This window comes from Nothobranchius furzeri, chromosome 13 (genome assembly GCF_043380555.1).
Source record: "Nothobranchius furzeri strain GRZ-AD chromosome 13, NfurGRZ-RIMD1, whole genome shotgun sequence".
NCBI lineage: Eukaryota > Metazoa > Chordata > Actinopteri > Cyprinodontiformes > Nothobranchiidae > Nothobranchius > Nothobranchius furzeri.
Genome location: NC_091753.1, coordinates 64,851,427 through 64,877,789, shown reverse-complemented (window position 1 = coordinate 64,877,789; position 26,363 = coordinate 64,851,427). Strand labels below are relative to the sequence as shown.

General features: G+C 45.5%; 1 protein-coding gene across 6 annotated transcripts in view; it reads left to right on the top strand.

Annotated features, from left to right (window-relative positions):
* The window catches only part of numbl (NUMB like endocytic adaptor protein), a 109,140-nt gene that overhangs the window by 54,689 nt on the left and 28,088 nt on the right, over positions 1-26,363 (top strand). For all 6 annotated transcript variants that reach the window (XM_054734695.2, XM_054734691.2, XM_054734693.2 and 3 more), the window contains exon 2: positions 24,991-25,141. In XM_054734695.2, coding sequence (XP_054590670.2) covers positions 25,016-25,141 — 126 coding nt within the window. In that variant the 5' untranslated portion in view covers positions 24,991-25,015. The remainder of the gene's footprint in view (positions 1-24,990; positions 25,142-26,363) is intronic.

The following is a 26,363-nucleotide window of genomic DNA, read 5'->3' as shown; positions in this document are numbered from 1 at the left end:
TTATTTGAACCCACCATTCCGTTCTCCTCCTTTGAACTTCCCCATCCCTCAGAAATATTAGATTACATCACCAAATCCAAACCTTCCACCTGTCAACTGGACCCTATTCCAACTGTTTTAGTTAAATCCTGCCTTTCTTCTCTGCTCCCTTTTATAACAGCCATTATTCATTCCTCACTATCCTCTGGTACGGTCCCATCCCTATTCAAATCCGCTTCAGTCAGCCCTATTCTAAAAAAACCTGGTTTAGATCCCAATGATTTCAATAACCTCCGTCCCATTTCCCATCTTCCCTTCATTTCCAAAGTCCTTGAGAAAACTGTTGCATCTCAGCTCCATTCACATCTCACCCGCAATAACCTTTATGAACAGTTTCAGTCTGGCTTCCGTCCCCACCACAGCACAGAAACAGCACTTATTAAGATCACTAACGACCTACTCATTGCTGCTGATTCTGGTTTAATCTCTATTCTTATTCTCCTCGATCTGAGTGCGGCCTTTGACACCATTTCTCATCCCATCCTCCTTAATAGACTCTATTCCTTAGGCATCACTCACACCCCCCTCCGCTGGTTTCAATCTTACATTACTGGCCGCACTCAGTTCATCCAGTTAAAATCCTTTACCTCAGAACCCTCCCCAGTCAAGTCAGGTGTGCCCCAGGGCTCTGTCCTGGGGCCCCTCCTCTTCATAGTATATCTCCTCCCTATCGGCAAAATCTTCCGCAAATTCAATATCCAGTTTCACTGCTTTGCAGATGACACCCAGCTCTACATTTCCAGTAAGCCCAACTCAACTCTCCCACCATCCTCCCTTACACTCTGCCTCTCTGAAATCAAATCATGGTTCACCTCTAATTTCCTCAAACTCAACGGCAATAAAACTGAACTTCTTCTAGTTGGCACTAACTCCACCCTCTCAACATCTGACAGCTTTTCTTTAACTATTGACAGTGCCACAGTCTCCCCCTCACCTCATGTCAAGAGTCTGGGTGTCATTCTCGACAGCTCCCTTTCTTTTCAGGCTCACATTAATAACTTAATTCGGTCAGCATACTTCCATCTACGTTCCATAAACCGTCTTCGTCCCTCACTGACCCCTCACACTGCCGCCATTCTCGTCCACAGCCTCGTCACCTCCCGTCTCGACTATTGCAATTCACTTCTTTATGGTCTCCCCAACAAACTCCTTCATAAACTGCAACTGGTCCAGAATTCAGCAGCCCGTATTATCACCAGAACCCCTTCCTTTCACCACATCACGCCGGTTCTCCAGCAGCTCCACTGGCTCCCAGTTAAATTCAGGCCCATCTTCAAAATTCTCCTCCATACCTTCAAAGCAATCCACAACCTCTCTCCTCCATATATCTCAGACCTTATAAGTATTCACACCCCGTCCCGTTCACTCAGATCTTCTTCTTCCATCCATCTTGCGGTTCCTTCTGCCCGTCTCGCTACCATGGGGAGCAGAGCTTTCAGCCGCTCTGCTCCTCGACTCTGGAACTCACTTCCCCCAGACATCAGGAACATCGACAGTTTTACCCTTTTCCAATCAAAACTCAAAACACACATGTTTAAATCTGCCTACAACCTCTGATTTTATTGAAATGTTTCTCTCTGTTTTTTCTTCTTTGGGTTTTATTATTGTTTTATTGTATTTTATTACGTGTGTTGTGTAAAGTGACCTTGGGTGTCCTGAAAGGCGCTTTGAAATAAAATGTATTATTATTATTATTATTATTAGTCTGTCCTCCCATTTCCATCCCACTGACTTGTTTACATATGAGCCCCAAAGACATGAACATACTATATATATATATATATATATATATATATATATATATATATATATATATATATATATATACTCACTGGCCACTTTATTGGGTATACCATGATGGATACTCAATGCATTTAGGCATGTTGATATGGTCGCTGCAGTTCAAAATAAGCTTCACAATGAGGAAGAAAGGTGATTTAAGTGACGTGGTGAATGTGGCATGGTTGTTGGTGCCAGATGGGCTGGTCTAAGGATTTCAGAAACTGCTGATCTTCTGGGATTGTCACGCACAATCATCTCTAGGGTTTACAGAGAACGGGTGAAAATGCCTTGTTTGTGCCAGAGGTCAGAGGAGAATGGTCATACTGGTTCAGGCTGATAGAAAGGCAACAGTAACTCGTTACAACCATATGCAGAAGAGCATCTCTGAACGCACAGCATGTGGAACCTTGAGGCAGACGCGCTACAGCAGCAGAAGACCACACCGGGCGCCACTCCTAGCAGCTAAGAACAGGAAACTGAGGCTACCATCTGCACAGGCTCACCAAAATTAGATAACAGAAGATTGGAAAATATGTGGTCTGATGTCTCGATTTCTGCTGCTACATTAGAACATTTGCTGACCGCTGAAACAACATCAGTCCGATACGTTGTGACCTATCGGATTGACGTTGTTTTCAAATGTTTGCTGGTTTTATGCAAATTTTGGCAATAGAAAATATTTAGTAAAAATTCTATTTTTTATCATTGCAGAGATGAGCACTGCCTCCCCCATTATTAAAGTATAATTAAAAAGTTTTGTAGCAACATTTTTAATTCAAGGCCAAATGCTTTTATTTTGGGACCAATTGAAAGTCTGCTCCAGAACAGTCAGTGCCTCCAGTCATGAACGTCACTGCAACTCTGCAGGAGCATTTGTTGTTTGAGTCCATGAGGCAGCGGATCCAGCCGGACCAGTATAAAACAGCCACGAGTCTGTCTGAGGTGAACCTCATGAGTTAAGTGTTTTCCCTAGGGTACGCACAAGCAGGTGAGCAGTTCGGGATTACACAGCAGAAGGAAGGTGGCCTCAAGTTGAATTGTTATTGTTTACCGGGGGACTCTAAATACTCATCATGATGGAATAAAATAATAATGTAATGGTATTGAATGTTTATTATTATTTCTGAAATGAAAGTGACAGGAAAAAGCTGACCCTGACCAGTTTTTTTTAAAGCTGTCGGTCAGAATGATGGACAAAAATGTCTAGCCAAGCATCTGAAACATCACTGCTGCTGAAGTGTATACCAGCTCATTGGTTTCAGTCATGGTGTTCTAGGAATCGTTCTCAATGCTGTTTTCACTTCTTCAAGATTTTCTGATGGTACTTCACTCAGCCGTTGTAGTTGGCTTCGGGGTTCCCTGATGTTTAGTCATTATCCTGTCTCTCAGGTCAGATGCTGCCTCATTCAGCATTGTTTCAATTAATGGGGCTTCGTACCCAATCTCTGGATGGGGAGTTGTTAACTGGCTCCCCCTTACCGTAGCATTTGTGTTGTATCTCGTCAATCTCAAGTTGAGATAGCAGTTGCCGTTTGCGGATATTGGACCACTGGGCTACTAGTTGTTTGGCTGTTTGAATTGAGTGCGGGTTTGGAAGTAACCATTCTTTCCACACTCTCTGATTGTAACCCCTCTGACTGGGGTTACTGGAGTGGTAGCATTCCAACAGATCCAGGTTCTCACATCTCACCCATTTCTATCTTGTTCCCGTGGCCCACTTTTCATCAGGGTGCTCTGGTTCCCTAACACTTGACGCAGACCGCTCGCGAGTCCCGTTCACACGCGCGCTGCCATGTATATTTGCGCTCGCGAGTCCCGTTCACACGCGCGCTGTGGACCCAATGCGCGTGTACGGGTTGTGGCACGCTTTAAACGCCATACGAAAGACATTGAATTCACAACCAGAAAAGACGTAGGTTAAGCTTACATTTTGGAACTATTTTTCGACCACACGTCATTTGGAATCGTAGTATGTCCAAGGAAGGGGGCTTTCTCGCCGTGCTAATTTCACACTTTCTTTACAATACTCCCCAAAACAGCTTTCTGTTGGTGGCGGTGGCAGGAGAGCAGTCTACACTTAGCAAGGGAAGATGCCGGTTTGCTGCTAAAACAAATAGTCAATTGAAATAGAGCCCTTTTAGCCAATTAGAAGCAAGAAAGATGGGATCTTCCTGCGACATCCCACGATTCCAAAAGATGCGTCCGGCAAAGCCGAAATATTGCGCGTGCTCTCGCGAGAAAACAAAGAAGGGTCAGAAAAGCATGTTTATTTTTCCATTTCAAATTATTTTTATGGCCTAAAATACTATAATATGATGTAGATATCCATGGTAGTGACAAGTGATGACTCATTTAAGGAAGCCATTTGATTGGGTGGGCCCTGGTAATAATTTTGTGTAAAAATTTGTATTCAAAATTTTAAAAATTGTTTGGGAAAAAGTGACTGGGCTGAATAATAAAACACCTTGTTCTATTAAACACAAGCACACATGCGTGCACTCAGAGCCGGATTAAATAAATGAACTACACTAGGCAGGCTGCATTTTTTTGCCCCCCCCCCCCCCCCCCCCCCCAGTCGATGTTATTTAATGAACTGAAATCTGAAACTTACCAAAGTTACTAATAAAAGTTCATTCACATTTTACATAGCCTAGTTTTTGGTTACAAATTGGTTGTTTGTATGCCAGAATAAGTCATGTGTTGTATGTTAAATATTCTATCAGACTTTTTTTTGTTATTAATAATTTATATCTCATTACACAGCTGTATTAAATGATAATAAATTATCCTCATCTTATCTATTGGGAGTGTCAATGTTAAGGCAGTAGTACCAGTAAATAACCACTAGGTGTCATTAAACTATGTAAACAGAGCAAATATATTTATCTTATTTGCTCTGTTTACATTTAACCAGTAGCTAGCTGTCAATTTTTATTGGGGGACAATGGGGGGTCCTGGTCATTTCAAGGAGGTTCTCAAGAAAACAAAAAATGCAGTGGACAGCTAGTAACTGCATATTACTGCTACTAAACAGCAAAATACTACAACTACTTTGTTTTTAATTAATTAGTCAATTGCAGTGTGCAAATAATATCCTTTAATTGCCATAGCCACACCCCCATGACACAAAACACCCATGACAGAACACATATTTACAAAATAGTATCTACTCTCATACTCTCACCACTTCTGCCCAGTTTCCCCCTCCTGTCTTCTTCTCTGCTCCTCTACTCTCCTGTCTCATCCTGTCTTCTTCTCTGCTCCTCTACTCTCCAGTGTCCTCCAGTCTTATTCTCTGCTTCTCTACTCTCCAGTGTCCTCCTGTCTTCTTCTCTGCTCCTCTACTCTCCAGTGTCCTCCAGTCTTATTCTCTGCTCCTCTTAAGTCTCCATTCTCCACTTGTCTTCTCTCCATTCTCCACAGCTGTGATTTACTGCAACATATGAGTTTATAGTACACAAGAATAGGTTAGTATTTATGCTAACAACAGCAACACAATAGAAAGAGATTCACTTTTCTCACATTACTGACCGCTCTTTTGTCCAGTGTCCTCCTGTCTTCTTCTCTGCTTCTCTACTCTCCAGTGTCCTCCTGTCTTCTTCTCTGCTCCTCTTTTCTCCAGCCTCCTCCTGTCATCTTCTCTGCTCCTCTACTCTCCAGTCTCCTCCTGTCATCTTCTCTGCTCCTCTACTCTCCAGTCTCCTCCTGTCTTCTTCTCTGCTCCTCTACTCTCCAGTGTCCTCCAGTCTTCTTCTCTGCTCCTCTACTCTCCAGTCTGCTCCTCTACTCTCCAGTCTCCTCCTGTCTTCTTCTCTGCTCCTCTACTCTCCAGTCTCCTCCTGTCTTCTTCTCTGCTCCTCTACTCTCCAGTGTCCTCCAGTCTTCTTCTCTGCTCCTCTACTCTCCAGTCTGCTCCTCTACTCTCCAGTCTCCTCCTGTCTTCTTCTCTGCTCCTCTACTCTCCAGTCTGCTCCTCTACTCTCCAGTCTCCTCCTGTCTTCTTCTCTGCTCCTCTACTCTCCAGTCTCCTCCTGTCTTCTTCTCTGCTCCTCTACTCTCCAGTGTCCTCCAGTCTTCTTCTCTGCTCCTCTTCTCTCCAGTCTCCTCCTGTCATCTTCTCTGCTCCTCTTTTCTCCAGTCTCCTCCTGTCTTCTTCTCTGCTCCTCTACTCTCCAGTGTCCTCCAGTCTTCTTCTCTGCTTCTCTACTCTCCAGTGTCCTCCAGTCTTCTTCTCTGCTTCTCTACTCTCCAGTGTCCTCCAGTCTTCTTCTCTGCTCCTCTTCTCTCCAGTCTCCTCATGTCTTCTTCTCTGCTCCTCTTCTCTCCAGTCTCCTCCTGTCTTCTTCTCTGCTCCTCTACTCTCCAGTGTCCTCCAGTCTTCTTCTCTGCTTCTCTACTCTCCAGTGTCCTCCAGTCTTCTTCTCTGCTTCTCTACTCTCCAGCCTCCTCCAGTCTTCTTCTCTGCTTCTCTACTCTCCAGTGTCCTCCAGTCTTCTTCTCTGCTCCTCTTCTCTCCAGTCTGCTCCTCTACTCTCCAGTCTCCTCCTGTCTTCTTCTCTGCTCCTCTACTCTCCAGTCTCCTCCTGTCTTCTTCTCTGCTCCTCTACTCTCCAGTGTCCTCCAGTCTTATTCTCTGCTCCTCTACTCTCCAGTGTCCTCCTGTCATCTTCTCTGCTCCTCTTAAGTCTCCATTCTCCACTTGTCTTCTCTCCATTCTCCACAGCTGTGATTTACTGCAACATATGAACAGCAGAAATATGTCTCGACGGCATAATCATAATCTTGTGCTGAAATAATAAAATGTATACAAAAGACAGCTGTTTCAGATATGAATAAACTTGGTTTGTTTCTCATATTTCATTTAATTATAGTAGAACGTATAGCCCAATATTATACATTTAATTTATACTGTATGCATCTTACATTTGATTTTCATATTCACTTTACTTATTCAAAAAAAAACTTACATTTACAGATGCTTTCTCCTTAGTTTTGATGTGGTGAAGTCCTCGATGATGTCTTGAAAATCCAGTGCAGTTGTGAATCCATTTTCAATTGCTAACAGAGCAAAGGCATTCAGTTTTTTTCCTGTGACTGTTGCTCTCCGATGTGTTTTTACTCGTTTCAACACAGAAAATGATCTTTCTCCTGAACAGTTTGCAATCGGTAATGTCAGATACATGCGAAGGCAAATGTCCACATTAGGAAAAGCATCCCTCAAGCCTAGCTCTAGAAATTTCTTGTACATGGCCGTGACTGATTCTTCATCTTTTACCATTGACATGAACTGACAAAACTCTGCTGTAAAGTCCTCCTCAAGATCCTGGGGGTATGTTTTCTTCAACTTTTCTGTGGCTGCACGGATTTGTTCAATGTTCATTGATTTCCTTTTAGTAAGGAAACCAAATTTCTCCTCCACATTTTTGTATGCATCTTTGCGTTTTTTCAATTCTTGTGACAAGCAGTCACAGATGACATAATGGGTGTCAATCAAGAACGCTTCACGGCCGGAGCGCCGCACCTCTGGACCTGCAGACTCATCAAACATAACTTTCTTTACTCGTCTCCTTTGGCTATCTGCTTTGTATCCCTCTGTCGCTGTGAGAGTCTTGGCCTCTGCTTCATAGACATCAAAATCATTTCTGGCCTGTCCTATGTATTCTATGAGTGAACTGTACAGAATAGGAACAGTACATACATCAATGTGTACCTGTTGCAATGCTTTGCTGGTTACATTGATTCTTCTCAGCAGTTCATCCCACAGCACTGTCATAACTGCAGTTTCAAGGGTTTCCATCACTGTTATTAATTGACTTGCCTCATATTGAGCAGCTCTGGGGGTTCCATGGTCAACTTTGATTTCATTCAAAGCATCCTGTATAGCTTTGTAGCCAAATCTCAGAGCTTTTGTTGCATCGGCTCTTGCAGACCATCTTGTGCTGGAAAGGCTCTTCAGTGTCAGACCTTGCTCACATTTTGTCAGATGGGCTGTTAAAATCTCCCACCGCCGACTTGAAGCTGAGAAGAAGTTGTAGAGATTTTGAATGAAGCCAAAAAATGAAACAGCTTCAATGCAACATTCTGCAGCACATGCACCAACTAAATTAAGAGAATGTGCAGAACATGGTATGAAGTCAGCATTAGGATTTTTATTTTTTATTCTTGCTTGGAGACCAGAATATTTCTGCCATGTTACTCGCATTGTCGTAGCTCTGCCCACGACAGTCCATCAAATCAATGTCCAGTTCATTTAATTCAAATTTGAGTGTTTCCTCCATGTGTTCTGCAGTATGACCATGTAGAGGTATGAACTCCAAAAATCTCTCAACAGGCTCACCACTTTTCTTCAGGACATATCGAATTATCAGAGTAAGCTGATCAACATGTGTGATGTCAGGTGTTGAGTCCACAATGATGGAGAAATACTTGCCATCTTTTACTTCTTTTACAATGGCACGCAGAACTTTCTTAGCCATCAGCTGAATAAACTCATCACAAACTGTAGAGGACAGGTAACTGGTATGTCCCCTGCCCTTGTTTCCATATCTGGCTAGATGCTCTGACAGAAGCGGATCAAAGCGACTAATTAACTCCAAGCATCCCAAAAAGTTCCCATTGTGGGGTGATCCTATTAACTCATCATCTCCACGGAACGGCAGTCCTCTTGAAGAAAGAAACTGAATAGTTGCCACTATACGTTTCAAAATGTTGAGCCAGTATGCTCTCTCAGACTCCTGTTGCTGTACTATGTTTGAATCTATGCGTGCATTTTTATTTCCAAGTGATGATAGACTCAGCACAGCAGTACGATGATCCATACTATTCTCATGTTCATGCAAGCGATTAGCACAGTTTTTCCAGTCATTATATCCAGTGACAAATTGATTGTCTCTTACACTGAACAACTTGCAGCAGAAACAGAATACAGTTCCAGTAGACGGTGAGTACACTAACCATTTTCTTGACAGCATTTCTCCATTTAGCTTTTTTCTAAAGAAATGTTCCTTAGTTAAGCATCGGTTTACGTCTCCGTATTTCCTCTGTGATGCAGAGAAATCTCCAATATTTTGGGAGGGATGGTTTAGGGCAAAGTACTCACGCATCCTGTCATCAATTTCGCACCATTTTGCAGGATCAGATGGGTAGGTTCTTCTTCTTAATACCCTTTCTGGGTCTGGAGGCTCCTGCTGTATGTTGGGCTCACTTCTGGCTGGCTGCTGTCCTTCCAGTTCTTTCTGCGACTGCGTTGATGTTGATGGCGCAACAACGTCTTCCGTCGCATTTCCCGCCGCATCTTCCACCTCGTCTTCGGGCCGTGTCTCCTCCGGCCCGGCCTCTGGCTCTGCTGACTCCAGAGGGTTCACAGCTGTCGGACGGCTGCCCGAGCAGCCCGACAGAAACTTCTTTAAAGCCCCCCGCTGTTTCTTCTTTTGTTCCTCTTCTCTTTTTTTCTTTTTACGTTTTGCTGCACCTGAAAGCATCGCGAAAGTTAACCTAAAACACCTGCTACTAGCTTAATCGTGTCCCGCTCGATGATCCCGCTCCACTCTGACCGCTTCCTTCTCTGACGTCCTTAATTGGGTGGCGCCCAAGTTATAGGCTACTGTGATAGGCTGGCGTTAATGTGATGTAGCTAATGTAACAGTCTATGGTTAAGATAAACATTGTCACTCTTTTTAGTTAATAAATATTGAAATAGATTGTAGAGAGGACGAGTCCTCTCTACAAATTCTATCACAGGACATTTGTACATTTTATTTTTGATTTATTTATTTTTTTATTTTGTCCCTCTGTCTGGGCCCCATCCAGCCAATCGGGCCCTACGCACGTGCCTACTTTGCCTTTGCGTTAATCCGGGCATGCGTGCACTCACACACAACTACAGAAATGTGGCTTACTGTAATGAGTGGTGTGAGTGACTCATTCCATGGGTCTGGAGAGTGTGTGTGTGTGTGTGTGTGTGTGTGTGTGTGTTTGTGTGTGTGTGTGTGTGTGTGTGTGTTCTCAGCATCTCCCTATGAAGACGTGTAAGGGAGGGGTCGGTGTGTGAACACAGAACCTGGGTCAGGGAGGGTTCTGGTGACTGTGAACGAGAGGCGGAGAGCCAAAAGTATTTATCAGGCTCACATCTGGCAGGAGCTGAACACAGCTGTTCTCAGGCAGTCTGAATGCAGGATGATGGGTGTGAATGCAAAGGTAAACTTGTGACATCCAAACTCTAGGAGACATAAACCGGTTTTTACTGGTGTCAGCCTAAAATATGTTTTACTAAATGGATCAAAACGATTTTCTCCTCCATCTTTGGACATTGAATTCCTCCTATTTTCATCAGAGATGCAATGTTTTTGGACGGTGTAAAGAGGAGATGTGAACACAAGTTAATCACTCTCTCTTTCATTCTCTCACACACATATTCTCATCTAGCAGTCGTTGTGAGGACTTTCTGCCATTCATTTTAGTGACTGGGTAGTGCCAAACTTTAACCCTACCCTAACCATAACCAGTGTACTCCCAACCCTAACTTTGACTAAAACTCATTTCACACCATACCCCTAAAACTAACGAGTAGATCTCTGTAACACTGTACCAAAGTCAGGACCAGCAGAATTGGTACAATGTCCTCAGATAGCTGGGACGTAATTTTGGGGGGGGACGGGTGGGACATGTCCCCCCCACTTTTTCAAAAGGCAGTTTTGGTCCCCTGCACTTTTTTCCGTCCAAAAACAATGTTACGCTCCATTAAAAGGATTTGGTTGAGCACTAGGACCGAAACGGAAACCGGTTTCCTATTAGACCCGCCCAAAAGCTAATCTGTTGGCTCTGCTGATACTTGCTAACGTATTATTGGCTGTTGCTGCTGTCACTCAAGTTGTAAACAGTCAGAACGTGCTCACGTTGTTTTGCTAGTTTGGAGCCGCTAGGGAACACCGGTACTGAGTCACATCGTCAACTAGACGCTGTGTAATATCAGAGCTCAGCTCAGCTTCCATTACATAACATTTGAATAAGTGTTCATTTGTGAGTCTTTGGTAGTTAGGCACAGCCAGGAGGCAGCAAGTCAAGAAACGAAAGTGGATATAAGAGACTTCTTTCAAAGTCAAAACGTAAGTTGGAACATGTGACAGACCTGCATTAAGCTCAGACTCACCTCCTCCTTCACACACATACTCAAAACTAACTTTTACAAACTCATCTCCTCCACATAACTGACTCCTCAGACACAATTTATTCGTATTATTATAATAATTATTTTTTTTATTACTATTATCATCATAATTTTTATTACTAGTAGTAGTAGTAGTAGTAGAAGTGTAACTTCAAAACTTTTATCATTTAACTTTATTGTAAACTTATCTATTGCAATGTATATGTTCACATTAAAAAGCTCTGAAAAATGAACAGTATCATCATCGTCAACAGATTTTTTTAAGCTTAATGTCAAAGATGTACACTTTTCATTAGATTTATCTTATTTTTTCCATTTATTTTTTGTGTGTTGAAATGCAACAACTGTTTAAACACTTTTAAGGGAAAAAACATATTTAATATGTTTTTATACACTCAAATGTTAGGGTGATGATCATGTGTAAAACATTAGTTCAGCATGTCCTCTAACACAGCAAATGAACAAACGGCCAGATCTCAGGAGGGACCGTTTATGTATAAATAATTTTTATACTTTTGACTAGGCCTGGGAAAGTAACACATTTTTCTGGACGATATTTTGTCCAACAAATTGTTGATGATAAGCGATATCATTGTCAACATTATCTAGACCAAAATAACCACTAATATAATGTTAATATATCATAATAATGCAAGTACACCCTTTAAAATGCAACAAATAAACCTTCATTTACCATTGAAATGTCCAGAACCAGAACTTCTAATTGAATAAAAATAACAAACAAAAATTGAATAAAAAAGGAATCTCACTCCCTGTTAGAAAATGTTGCACCAAAAACAATAAAAAAAAGAGCCAAAACAATAAATACAATGGCCTGTCCATTGTCAACAGCCCAAACTGCACTTCAATAATGATAATAAATAAAAATAATAATGGAGTTGTACATTTTTTAACTTTGACATATATATATATATATATATATATATATATATATATATATATATATATATATAGAGGATGGAAAAATTATTGAGATGGGCACGTGACGTGTCAAAGGGTCTTTACATAACACCCCCCACCCCAAATCCGCACAAGCCTGCTGTGTCCCCCCCACTTCTGAAATCAAAATTTCGTCCCTGTCAGATAGCAGTTAAAAGGTTTGTCATTGGTCCTCACTTTAATGTACACACACACACACACACACACACACACACACGGATGCACTCTCTCTCACACACACACACACAAACACACACACACACACACACACACACACACACCCACGCATGCACGCACACCCACACACCCACGCACGCACGCACACACACACATGCACCCACGCACGCACGCACTCACTAAGTCACACATACACACACACACACACACACACACACATACACACACACACACACACACACACGGATGCACTCTCTCTCACACACATACACACACACACACACACACACGGATGCACTCTCTCTCTCACACACACACACAAACACACACACACACACACACACACACACACACACATGCACTCACACACACACACACACACACACCCACGCATGCACGCACACCCACACACCCACGCACGCACGCACACACACACATGCACCCACGCACGCACGCACTCACTAAGTCACACATACACACACACACACACACACACACACACACACACACACACACACACACACGCACACACACACACACTCACACACACACACACACACACACCCACGCATGCACGCACACCCACACACCCACGCACGCACGCACACACACACATGCACCCACGCACGCACGCACTCACTAAGTCACACATACACACACACACACACACACACACACACACACACACACACACACACACACACATACACACACACACACACACACACACACACACACACACACACACACACACACATTGTTCTCTGCAGCTAATTTAATGCCGTTCAGGTCAGGTGATTGACTAGGCAGTTTCCTTTTTTGAATTTAGGGTCCAAAGAGGAGAACTTCAGTCTTGTCTTGATTTAAAAGCAGAAAGTTTAGAGTCATCCAATTTTTTTGTCTTCAAGACAAGTCTGTAATCTAACTAACCGATTAGGTTCATCAGGGTTAATGGATAAACATCTGCTTGATTACTGTAAGTCCTTGTAACTTGGTGTTTCACAATCCCACCTCTTGCATCTTCAGGTGGTGCAGAATGCTGCTGCACGGCTGCTCACTGGGATGAAACATATGGTGCAGGTTACTCCTGTCCTGGCCTCGCTGCACTGGCTGCCTGTTTAGAATCCAGTACAAGGTGCTTTTATGGGCTTTTAAATCTTTGCATGGCCTTGCTCAAGATTACCTCTCTGAGCTGATGGGATGCTCTTGGATGTCCTGAAAACAAGACGTAAGCTCAGAGGTGACAGGGCTTTCTCTGTAGCGCCCCCTAGGCTCTGGAATGTGCAGCCTTTGAGCATTCGGTCGGCATCTTCTCTGTCTGGTTTTAAATCTCTTTTGAAAACCTATTTTTATGATTTGGCTGTTAACTCAGCATGAAGGTCTTTTTAGTGTTAGTTATTGAGCTTTAGTTTTTAATCGTTTTTATTTTGTGTATTGGTTTTTAATGTTTTAATTTCAGTAAAGCACTTTGGTCGGTTTTTCTACTGTTGGAAGGTGCTATACAAATAAAGCTGCCTTGCCTTGCCTAAATATAACTGAGTATCGTCAGCATAACAGTGGAAGTTTATCTCATGCTGTCTAATGATTTTACCAATTGGAAGCATATAAAAAGAATTTGTCCAAGGACTGAACCCTGTGGTACTCCACAAGTAACCCTGGAGTATGAAGATGATTTGTCATGTACATTTACAAAATGAAATCTGTCAGACAGGTAGGATTTAAACCAGCCTGGCGCTGTTCCTTTGATCCCTACAACATGTTCAAGTCTTTCTACAAGAACATTGTGATCAACTGTGTCAAAGGCAGCACTGAGATCTAACAAGACTAGAACAGACACAAGATTCTTATCTGAGGCCATGAGAATATAATTTGTAACTCTCACTAATGCAGTTTCAGTGCTGTGATACTCTCTAAAACCAGACTGAAAACCATGAGGCTCACACCTCTTGGTAAATCCAGGTAGTAACCTTTTTTTGGACAGGCAGTGTTTATTGTAGACATAAAAAATGAAAATAATTAATAATATGGTTCTCTGGCATTTATCTAAAAACCTCTACTAATAACATGTTTCAGCTGGTTTATTTTCAGCTTCAGTACAAAAGAAAGAAGTGTAAAGCATGAGCGAGCCTAGACTGCGCTGCATTAAAGATGAAAGCTGAGTTCGGCAGGTGCTGAGACTCTCTGTGTGAAATCCACTGGACTCTGGGTGTGGGCAAACAGGGTGGGAATGAGCAGAGGCCTTGCTAAGCTGTGACCTCACCCTGCACAACATCTACAAAAGCAAAAAAAACTAGACAGAGGGTTGGGCTGGCAGACTGACGGGCTAAGGATGTAAACATCAAAATAAATCTATAAATCAGAAGCACAAATGGAGTGCCACATCACAATCTCACACAGAACTATGAGGTTCTGCAGCACAGACAACACAAACAGGAGGCCTGGAGCCAAGTAGCACATAGTGTTCTCCTTCCAGGGTTGGACTTAGCAGCCATCTGGGATGTATTGTGCTCAGGAGACTGAGAGAGGCCCAGCCTACTCTCATATGATGCTATGTTGTAGATGTGTTCACCCAAAATGACCTGGTGTGTGTGCATGTGTGTGTGTGTGTGTGTGTGTGTGTGTGCGTGCTCTTGGCTCATAGCTCACATGCCTAGAATGAGTGAGACCACTTGAGTGTTTGAATCATTGTTGCATGGACATCTGATTGTGTGTGGGACACGTTACCAGTGGTGTAGCTATGGTTATGAGAAGCGGTGTCTGTCTGTCTGAGGGTATATTTGATTGTACACTCAAGGGCGCCCCCAAGGGGTGGCCAGGGGTGACCATAGAAAATTGCTGGCCCCCCAGGAAAAGTTAGTGTTAACAAATCATATTAATGTTCAGTCAAACCATATATTGATCTTGCTTATTCAAGACATAATTGTAAAACAAAATATCACAATTAATGAGTAAAGAAATAATCGGAATAAAAAATATACTTATGTTTCTGCTGCTCACCGATTTAAAAAAGATTTTATCTCCTTGAACCGTCACCTTATCGTGGTGGAGGAGTTTGAGTGCCCTAATGATCCTAGGAGCTATGTTGTCTGGGGCACTTAGTGCCCCTGGTAGGGTCTCCCATGACAAATTGGTCTTAGGTGAAGGGTGAGACAAAGAACGGTTCGAAGGATCTTTCATGGCGGTTAAAACGAAGAGTCGGAAAACCCGGCCCGGAGGGTTACCGGGGTCCCACCCTGGAGCCAGGCCTGGGGTTGGGGCCCGTGAGCGAGCGCCTGGTGGCCGGGCTTTCGCCCATGGGGCCCGGCTGGGCCCAGCCCGAACCGGATACATGGGCTCGTCCAACTGTGGACCCACCACCCGCAGGAGGAACATGAAGGGTCCGGTGCAATGCGAATCGGGTGGCAGACCAAGGCGGGAGCCTTGGCGGTCCAATCCCCGGACAAGAAAACTAGTTTTTGGGACATGGAACGTCACCTCGCTGGCGGAGAAGGAGCCGGAGCTTGTGGCAGAGGTTGAGCGGTACCGGCTAGATATAGTCGGACTCACCTCGACACATTGCATTGGCTCTGGAACCCGAGACCTGGAGAGGGGTTGGACACTCTACTTTGCTGGAGTTGCTCCGGGTGAGAGGCGGAGGGCTGGGGTTGGCTTTTTGTTAGCCCCGAGACTCTCTGCCTGTGTGTTGGGGTTTACCCCGGGGGACAAGAGGGTAGCTTCCTTGCGCCTTCGGGTCGGGGAACGGGTCCTGACTGTTGTTTGTGCTTATGGGCCAAATATCAGTTCAGAGTACCCACCCTTTTTGGAGTCCCTGGGACGAGTGCTAGATAGTGCTCCATCAGGGGACTCCATTGTCCTGCTGGGGGACTTCAATGCTCACGTGGGCAATGACAGCTTGACCTGGAGGGGTGTAATTGGGAGGAACGGCCCACCTAATCTGAACTCGAGCGGTGTTTTGTTATTGGACTTCTGTGCAAGCCGCAGTTTGGCCATAACGAACACCATGTTCGAACATAAGGATGCCCACCGGTACACTTGGTACCAGGGCAGCCTAGGTCACAGGTCGATGATAGATTTTGTAGTCGTATCATCTGACCTGCGGCCGTATGTTTTGGACACCCGAGTGAAGAGAGGGGCGGAGCTGTCAACTGATCACCACCTGGTGGTGAGTTGGATCAGATGGCAAGGGAACATGCCGCGTAGACCTGGCAGACCCAAACGCATAGTGAGGGTCTGCTGGGAACGCCTGGCAGAAGAACCTGTCAAGACAGTCTTCAACTCCCACCTCCGGCAGAGCTTTGACCGCGTCCTGAGAGCAGTGGCGGACATTGAGTCCGAGTGGGCCTTGTTCCACTCTGCGATTGTCGAGGCGGCTGTTGCTAGCTGTGGTCGTAAGGTGGCCGGTGCCAGTCGTGGTGGCAACCCCCGTACCCGCTGGTGGACACCAGAGGTTCGGGGAGCCGTCTGGCTGAAGAAGGAGGCCTACAGGGCGTGGCTGGTCTGTGGGTCTCCGGAGGCAGCAGACAGGTACCGGATAGCCAAGCGGAGTGCAGCAGTGGCAGTTGCCGAGGCAAAATCGCGGGCGTGGGAGGAGTTTGGTGAGGCCATGGAGAAAGACTATCGATCGGCTCCAAAGAGGTTCTGGCAAACTGTCCGGCGCCTCAGGAGAGGAAGGCAGCAACTCGCTCACTCTGTTTACAGTGGGAATGGGGAGCTGCTGACGTCAACTGAGGCTATAGTCGGACGGTGGAAGGAATACTTTGAGGAGCTCCTCAATCCCACCAATGCGCATTCCGAGGAGGAACCGGAGCTGGGAGGCCTGGGGATGGACTGTCCGATCTCGGGGGCAGAAGTTGCTGAGGTAGTCAAACAACTACACAGCGGCGGAGCCCCAGGGGCGGATGAGGTTCGTCCTGGGTATCTCAAGGCTATGGATGTTGTAGGGCTGTCATGGTTGACACGTCTCTACAACATTGCGTGGTCATCGGGGGCAGTTCCTAGGGAGTGGCAGACCGGGGTGGTGGTCCCCATCTTTAAGAAGGGTGACCTGAGGGTGTGTTCCAACTATAGGGGGATCACACTCCTCAGCCTCCCTGGAAAGGTCTACTCCAAGGTACTGGAGAGGAGGGTCCGATCGATAGTTGAATCTCAGATAGAGGAGGAGCAATGTGGTTTTCGTCCTGGCCGTGGAACTGTGGACCAGCTCTATACCCTTGCAAGGGTGATGGAGGGGGCATGGGAGTTTGCCCAACCAATCCACATGTGCTTTGTGGATTTGGAGAAGGCTTATGACCGTGTCCCCAGGGGCACCCTGTGGGGGACGCTCCAGGAGTATGGGGTGGGTGGCTTTCTGTTAAGGGCCATTCAGTCCCTTTACCAGAGGAGCGTGAGTTTGGTCCGCATAGCCGGTAGTAAGTCGGACCTGTTCCCAGTGAGGGTTGGACTCCGCCAGGGCTGCCCTTTGTCACCGGTTCTGTTAATCACTTTTATGGACACAATTTCTAGACGCAGCCGTGGTGTGGATTGTGTCGAGTTTGGTGGCAGGAGAATCTCGTCTCTGCTTTTTGCGGATGATGTGGTCCTCCTAGCTTCATCCAGCTCTGACCTTCAGCTCTTGCTAGGTAGGTTCGCGGCCGAATGTGAAGCGGCTGGGATGAGGATCAGCACCTCCAAATCTGAGACCATGGTTCTCGACCGGAAAAGGGTGGCTTGCCACCTCCGGGTCGGGGGAGAGGTCCTACCTCAAGTGGAGGAGTTTAAGTATCTCGGGGTCTTGTTCACGAGTGAGGGTAGGAGGGATCGGGAGATCGACAGGCGGATTGGTTCGGCGTCTGCAGTGATGCGGACGCTGAGCCGATCTGTCGTGGGGAAGAGGGAGCTGAGCCAGAAAGCCAGGCTCTCGATCTACCCGTCGATCTACGTCCCAATCCTCACCTATGGTCATGAGCTTTGGGTAATGACCGAAAGAACGAGATCGCGGATACAAGCGGCCGAAATGAGTTTCCTCCGTAGGGTGGCCGGGCTCAGCCTTAGAGATAGGGTGAGGAGCTCGGACATTCGGGAGGGACTCGGAGTAGAACCGCTGCTCCTCCGAATCGAAAGGAGCCAGTTGAGGTGGTTTGGGCATCTGGTCAGGATGCCTCCTGGACACCTCCCCGGGGAGGTGTTTCGGGCATGTCCTGCCGGCAGAAGGCCCCCGGGTCGACCCAGGACACGTTGGAGAGGTTACATCTCCAATCTGGTCCGGGAACGCCTTGGGGTCCTGCCGGAGGAGCTGGTGGACAAGGCCGGGGAGAGGACGGCCTGGAGCTCCCTAGTTGGGATGCTGCCCCCGCGACCCGGACCCGGATAAGCGGAGGAAGACGAAGACGAAGAAGACGAATACGAAGGTTTTTTTTGTGAACACAGGTGAATAAACCTAAAAAAATTAGAAATAACTGAAATGTATTTTTCTAAAATGTTTGCATTTGTAAAATTTAAGTTAAATGATTTGGATACGTACTGTTATTGATTACTTTTATGTAAAATTGATAAATTGTTGTCGTTGACTGAATATCTATCTATCTATCTATCTATCTATCTATCTATCTATCTATCTATCTATCTATCTATCTATCTATCTATCTATCTATCTATCTATCTATCTATCTATCTAATTTTGATAAAAATGAGTAAAGGTGCAATGCAGCACGTCGCCACAGGCTAAATTCTCCCAGAGTTACCACAAGAAACAATGTGGTGTGCCACCCCAAAAACTTCTTTCGCCCCATCTGGCCACCCCTATCAAAATTTTCTGGAGGTGCCCCTGTGTACACTGAACACAAATTTAAACGCAACACTCGTTCTGTACATTATTCATGCTGTCTATCCGCCCTTTGATATGCCACACCTGTGAGGTGGGACGGAGTATCTCGGTAAAGGAAAAGTGCTCACCAACACACACGAAGACAGATTTCAGAACCATATTTGAGAGTCATGGGTGTTTTGGGGATGTAGACACATTTTCAGATGTTTGAGCTCAGCTCATGAAAAATGGGAGCAAAAACAAAAGTGTTGCGTTTATATTTTTGTTCAGTGTAACTCCTGAAGTGTGTGTGCAGCAGAGCAGAGTGGAGCTCATCTCAGAGTACAGACCACAGATTTACACTCGTACGTGTCTTCAGTGTGATAGGATATTAAGACTTCAGCACCCTCTTTAGGAGCCAGAATGCCTGTCTGTGGAGGAACCAGATGGTAAGAACACGAGAAGATGGCTCAGTTATGTTTAACCCAATGTGGTGTGGCCGGAGTGATTTAAACAACACATTTGCTAGATCAAGGGTTTGTGGTACAGAAAAAGTTACAACAGCAGCAGAAACGTGTCCAGGAAGTATTGATTTGAGAAACAAAATTTGTTGAAATATTCAGTGTACTTGTGCTTGATGCTGCCACTGTATCTGGACACAGTATTACAATATTACCACTGAACTGGATCTCCACGTTCATCAGCCTTTCCCTATCATGTTTGAGATCTTTGGGGCTGATTCTGGGTGCATCTGATCAGAATGAACTATCACCAACAACAACAAAGGTTCATACATAAAAGCATGTGAGAAACCGTTTCCCACCCAATAGGAAAACACCTCATAGACCAGAAGCCGGAGAGGCCAGAACTCCTCAAAGGTGTTTTCCCTACTGGCTGCTATGATTTTAAACTGAGATTCCAGCTATGTTTGCTTTCATAACCTTAATGACTTCATGCCGATGACCCACATGAACATTACGCCATGAAGATAGCTTAACATGAAAATGAAGCGTGCATGTGGAAACTACTCTGAGTACCCCTCCTCTCCATCCCCTGATGAGTCGTTGGCCTCTACTGAGAGGGAGTCGCGTTGATTAGATGTGGGAAGGTGTGACCTAGACTGAAACTGAATAGGAATGAGATCAAAGCTGCATCATAGGTACTGGAAAGGTGAAACACCAGTTTGTCGCTGTCATTGTGTCCCTGGGCAAGACTCTTGCCTGCTGGTGGTGGTCGGAGGGACCAGTGGCGCCAGTGCTCGGCAGCCTCGCCTCTGTTAGTGCGCACCAGGAGAGCTGTGGCTACATCGTAGCTCATCCTCACCAGCGTGTGAATGCGTGTGTGAATGGATGAATGACTGATTGTGTTGTAAAGTGCCTTGGGGGGTCCCAGGACTCTAGAACTCAAATACAGGCCATTAATTAATAATAATAATGAATTTTATTTATAATGCGCTACACATTTGACGTCAAATCTCATCGTGCTACCATTTATATTTCTGTTTGGATGCCATCTCTCCTCCATGGACCTGGTGGCACATTTAACCACTGATTGGTCAGGTGCTGGCTGCGCAGTGGAGCAGTGGTTAGAGCTGTTGCCCTGTTCGCTTCCCAGCCAGGGATCTTTCTGCATGGAGTTTGCATGTTCTCTCTGTGCATGTGTGGGATCTCACCGGATGCTCCGGCTTCCTCCCACAGTCCAAGAAAAAACATGACTGTTAGGCTGATTGGTCTGTCTAAATTGTCCTTAGGTGTGTGTGTGTGTGTGTGCATGATTGTTTGTCCTGTGTGTCTCTGTGTTGCCCTGCGATGGACTGGCTCTCTGTCCAGGGTGTACCCCGCCTGATTGCCCATTGACCGCTGGAGATGGGCACCAGCCCCCCGTGACCCTACGTGGACAAGCGGGTTCAGACAAAGGATGGATGGATGGATGAATGAAACTGAGACGCGCGTAGTCCGAGTCAGTGCAAATCACCAGCTCACGGACACCACGGTCCACAGCAAGTTGTAGTACTATCAAGATCCCAGCCACGTCTGCAAACTATGAGGTCTTAGGACCCAACCAGTAACATCGGGAGTCCTTCTGGTCAGCGTTCAACCAGACGACCCCCACGCCTGCCCCAGGCGCAGGACCGTGTTGAAAAGAACTGCCATCGACGTACACGGTCGGCAAGTCCACACAGAGAGACAGATCGAAGTAGTGGTGGTTGAGGTTTAGAACAGTCTGAGGAGGGCTAGCAGGTGGGACTGACATAACAGCATAGTCCAAGCAGTGTTGGCACGCAGCCAAACCCATGCCAAGAGGGCTACGGTGGTTCTGGGTGTAGTGTACATCGATTTCGAAGCTTTGAAGAGCCAGCAGCCATGGCGCGATTCACGCATTGGTCATTACACCATCTCTGATGTGCTGACTGTTAAGGAAGGTCACTGGCTGGTGCTGAGTTTCAGTGATGATTTTCTGACCACCGATGTAGCTAGAAAAGTGTTTCACCACCCACATGGTGGAAAGCAAAGCTTTTTCACAGCGAGAGTACTTCAACTCAGGACCGGACAAGAGCTTTCTAGCATAGGCTACGACACGCCTGTCGCAATCATATACTTGGTAGAGACCAGCACTCAAACAGTGAGCTGAGAAACCGACCTCAAGGTGGAACTCCTTGTCGCAATCGGGGAGCGCCAAGCACGGAGCTGAGCATAACGCGGCCTTCAGGTCATCCATGGCCTATTGCTGCTGCTCAGTCCACTCGAAAGTCACACCCTTCTTCAGTAGATTAGTCAGAGGTCTCGCTATCTCAGCATAATGTTCTACGAACTGGCGCAATTAGTTGCACAACCCTAGGAAGCTCCGAAGTTCGGAGACGTTCGTAGGAGGTGTGATGGTGGCCACACCTTGAATTCTGCCAAGTTGAGGCTGCACTCCCTGTGGTCCCACAAGGAGGCCAACAAACTGAGCCTGTGATCTGCACCACTGACCTTTGGCGAGAGAAATCTTTGCACCTGCAGCTGCGAGCTGACCCATGACATGGTCCAGCTCGGACAGGTGGTCATCCAAGGTACGCTTACGAACAAGAATGTCATCGACATAGATGAGGGTACCTCACTCTCGAGAAGGCTTTGTCCAAGAAGATGCTGAACTCAGCTGGTGAGTTGGAATAACCAAAAGGACACAGAGTGAAGGTGTACTGGCGGTTGGCAAAGGAGAAAGCTAGTTTGTGTTGGTCCGATTTATGGGCAGGAATTGTCCAGAATCCAGACGCAATGTCAAGGGTGGAGAAGTATTTAGCATGTTTCACTTTTGGAAGTTCTTGTTCCAGGCGCGCCATCGGCCACCTAGACAAGGGAACCTGTTTGTTGAGTTGCCTGTAGTCAATGGTTAGTCACCACTTACCATTAGGCTTATTTCCTGGCCACATTGGAGCCAAGTAGGTGCTGTTGCAGGGTCGGATGATCCCTTTAGCCAAGAGGCTTTCAATGATTTCCTGAACTGGTCCATGGGACGCCAGGGGAATCTTGTATTGATGCACAAAAGTCGGCGCAGCGTTTGGCAGTGTAGGAATCCTGACTTCATGGACTTAATGCACAGGGAATCAGTTCTGGAGGGCACCCGCCCCCCCTTACATCCAAGCAGACGCGGTCATAAAGAGACTTGCTCATGATTGTAAAATCTGAACCCGTATCTAAAAGTGTGTTGCAGGAAAGCACCTGTTGCAAAATGACATCTACTGTGGGCTTATCACCCCTCCCCTGTGGCAGGAGAGGTCCCAGCAGTATTTCATCTGGCTCGACACCAGGGGGCACTGGGCCACTGTCCGTGGAGGTGCCACTTATCATCAATGTGGATGGAGTGAATTGCGAGATGTTGAGGGTTTCCTGTAATTCAGAGCCAATTAAAACATCCGATTGCAGCATTCTCATTTTATCTGTTGGCAGATCAGCAGAACACGGGGTTGCCGCCCCTCCCACCTGAAAATCATTTACAAAATCTCGGATTTCTGTGACTTCCTGTTGCAGATTGAAAAGCTGCAATTTTATGCTTCTCATCTCAGCAAGCTGCATTTGGGATCCGTTTCTCATTTCAGCAAGTTGGATTTGGGATTCCTGAAAATCATTTCTCATCTGTAGGATGACAGATGTCAATTGTTTAATTTTCTCTGAACTCATTTTAATGCCACAGGTCCCTTAATTTGTTATAAAATTAATGGAAGCTGAATAAGAAACAGTTCTTACCGGTTGATTATAAATGAGCTTTGTTACAGGAGAAATTTTTGTGTTTTGAGTGAGCATTCAGGCAGAACCGTTAAGTAACGACCCAGATATATCACTCTACTGACCGTACCGAAGATGGCTTGTCAAGCTGCGTGGTCTTACCAGGCAAGATGGAGATTTGGTGAGCGTGCACCGTCCGTCCACTGGCGGTCGCTTAAATGCTACCGAAGTCTGTTTCTCACACCGAAGTGTTAAAAACGCCGCTAAATCAACTCGAACGAAGCAAATTTTTATCCCTTTGTGGGTAGCGGATTTAGAAGACACAGGAGCGCGGTGTTGATCGATTTTCAGCTACGGTTTGCAACTCCGTTTATGCCGAAATTGAAAGCTAGGCCTAGCAGCTAAGCGCTAAGCTAGCGGGACCTGTCAGCTGAACCAGGTGATTTTGGTCTAGTTCTGCAGTAGAACTGGCCGGCGTGAATAAAGGAACATTTGTGAGCATTCGTACTAATATTCGTCCTAATTTTGCGTGGACAATTCGTATTGCCCGTGGCTATTCCGTTTAAAAAGCTTATGTAAGCAGCTATTGCTAAGCAGCTCAACGGGGCTGACTACCGATCAGATCGGCAGTCTGGAAGCGAACTCCCGGTGGAGATCTCTATCTCTGTTACACAAGTTATCACGCAGTGTCACGAATCACTCCAAAACATATTTAAACATATATTTACATGCAGATAACAGCCGGAAAAAATCCGTTCTTTGCTATAAACTCCAATAGCTTTAGGCTAGATGAACAGAGATGAATCAGCGCCTCCTTGTTTTAAGTGGAGATGCTGTACTCTAGTGGCGCAGTACGAGATTGTACCCTTATTCAACCAGAAACATCAGTTTTAGTGTTTTACTGTCTAAAAATGTCTCCAATTGAGCACGAAGTGTTTATAATGTACAAATATCTGGCTAAGGCTCGCCATTCTGTTGTGATTTAAATTACATGTCATTTAATAACCCATAAGGCTTAGGATTCCATAGGAAATATGAAATCCACCTTATGGAATGTGAGGTTATTTAAACCAGAAGATTGGAACTTTTTAATGCAGGGATTAGATAACCGCTTCGTATTCACTCAGAGACAACAGAAGAGAGAGAGTCAAGTTTAAAAGTTAAGAATTTTATTACTAACAAATTAAACTAGACTAAATTTAAACACTACATGTATGGTGTAACTAAGGTGGATGAGGCAGTGAATGGGATGACGTGTGATGTTTTACCAAACACCATCAAACCACGCCTCCGTCAGATCTGTCAGATTCTGATTGGATCAGTGAAAGTAATGTGTCATGTCTTTTAACGCTACATGAAATGAGTCCTGTTGGAACCCTTAAAGTCACAGTACCTTTATATTCTATAGGATTATAAAAAAGTAATTAATATTTTGATTTCACAGATCAGTCACATCTTATTTATTGACTAACACTTTGCTTGATTAGCTTATTAAAATAGAGTTATTTGATTAATTAAAAGAAAATAGTCCATTCTTCATTCTTCTGTTGAGCTGAAAATAAGCAGGTTAGAAGCAAATGTATGAGACCTTGAGACTATATCTCATGCAGACTAGTCCTGTGTCAGGGGTAACAGATGGATGGATGGTCAGGTGCTGCGTGCAGGAACTTGCACTTGTCGGATAACTCCTCTCTTTTTTTCTCTCTTGCCTGCTGATGCTAGCACTTTGTGCGTGGTGCGCATCACGGCAGTGAAGTGTGTCCTTGGTGTGTTTGGAGAGAATGCATCCTAAACCCCCAAAAACCTAAACGGAGTGAATTTTGTGTGTCTGCTTAAAGAGGATGTGAAGTCCCTGAGTTGGTGTCTGTTTCCGTGTGCAGTTCCAGGGAACACGTGACGCCGGAGATGAACAAACTTCGGCAGAGCCTGAGGAGGAAGAAGCCCACGTATGTGCCCGAGGCCAGCAGACCACACCAGTGGCAGGCGGATGAGGAGGCTGTACGCAAAGGCAAATGTAACTTCTCTGTTCGGGTATGTTGTCCCTAATTTAACAATAAATATCTTTCAGTAAAAATGTTGTTCATTATAAGGGAGGAACTTATTGCTCATTTTACTGTGGCTCAGTGGAGGGAACAATGATTTAAATGGCGGTGTATTGGGAGCAGTCTGAAAGAGGAGATTTACTCTGCTAGACACAGTTTTACATGTTGTTACAGCACATGCATGAGTTCCTGAAGCTCAGAAAACACATCTTACTTCTTCACTCGGGTCCTGACTCCTGCAGAGCTCTAATTGTGTCCCCATGGGCACTGCAGCTTAGAGCGCTAGAGAGACAACAAGAGGATATGAGGCTATAAATGTCACGAAACGAGGCTTGTAGGACCCAAAACTGCAGGAACCCAAGATGACACGAGGCAGGTGATAATATAAAGAAAAATTCTTTATTTTGAAGGATGAGTCCAAAAATAAGAATAAATCCACAGGGACTGGAAGTCAAAACTCCAATAAGTCCAAAATGAAAACTAGAGACAAGGAAATCTAGAGACAGAAGTGACAGAATAACCACAATGGACCGACACAAGACAGAGACAAGACAGGGCTTATATACAACAGGGAGGAGTAATTAGGGGAAATGGCAGCAGGTGTGTGGAGTGAGGGCTGGAGGGAAGACAGGTGAATCTAATCATCTAACTGGGAAAACAGAAACAGAGGAGGGCAAATACCTAAACACAAAACTAAACGACAACTATCTAAAGACAGAGGGAAGGGCTCAAACTAGCTGGAGGAGCGCGCACACACACACACACACACACACACACACACACACACACACACACACACACACACACACTGAGTTGGGGAGGACACACACACACACACAAACACTGAGTTGGGGAGGACACACACACACACACACACACACACACACACTCACACACACACACACACACACAAACGCACACACACTGAGTTGGGGAGCCCCCCCCCCCCCCCCCCCCCCCCCCACACACACACACACACACATACACACACACACACTGAGCTGGGGAAAAGAGGCTGGAGTTGACCTGGGAGGAATGGTTTAAAAGGGTAACAACATTAAGACACATAACTGAGACGCAGAAAAAGGACACATGAGGGCGCTATGAGACACAGAAGGGAATCTAGAGAGGGATGGAGAAACATCAGGAGACACATGAATGAAGACACAGACGCAGACCGTGACAATAAAGAACTTCCATCTTCTGCTCTC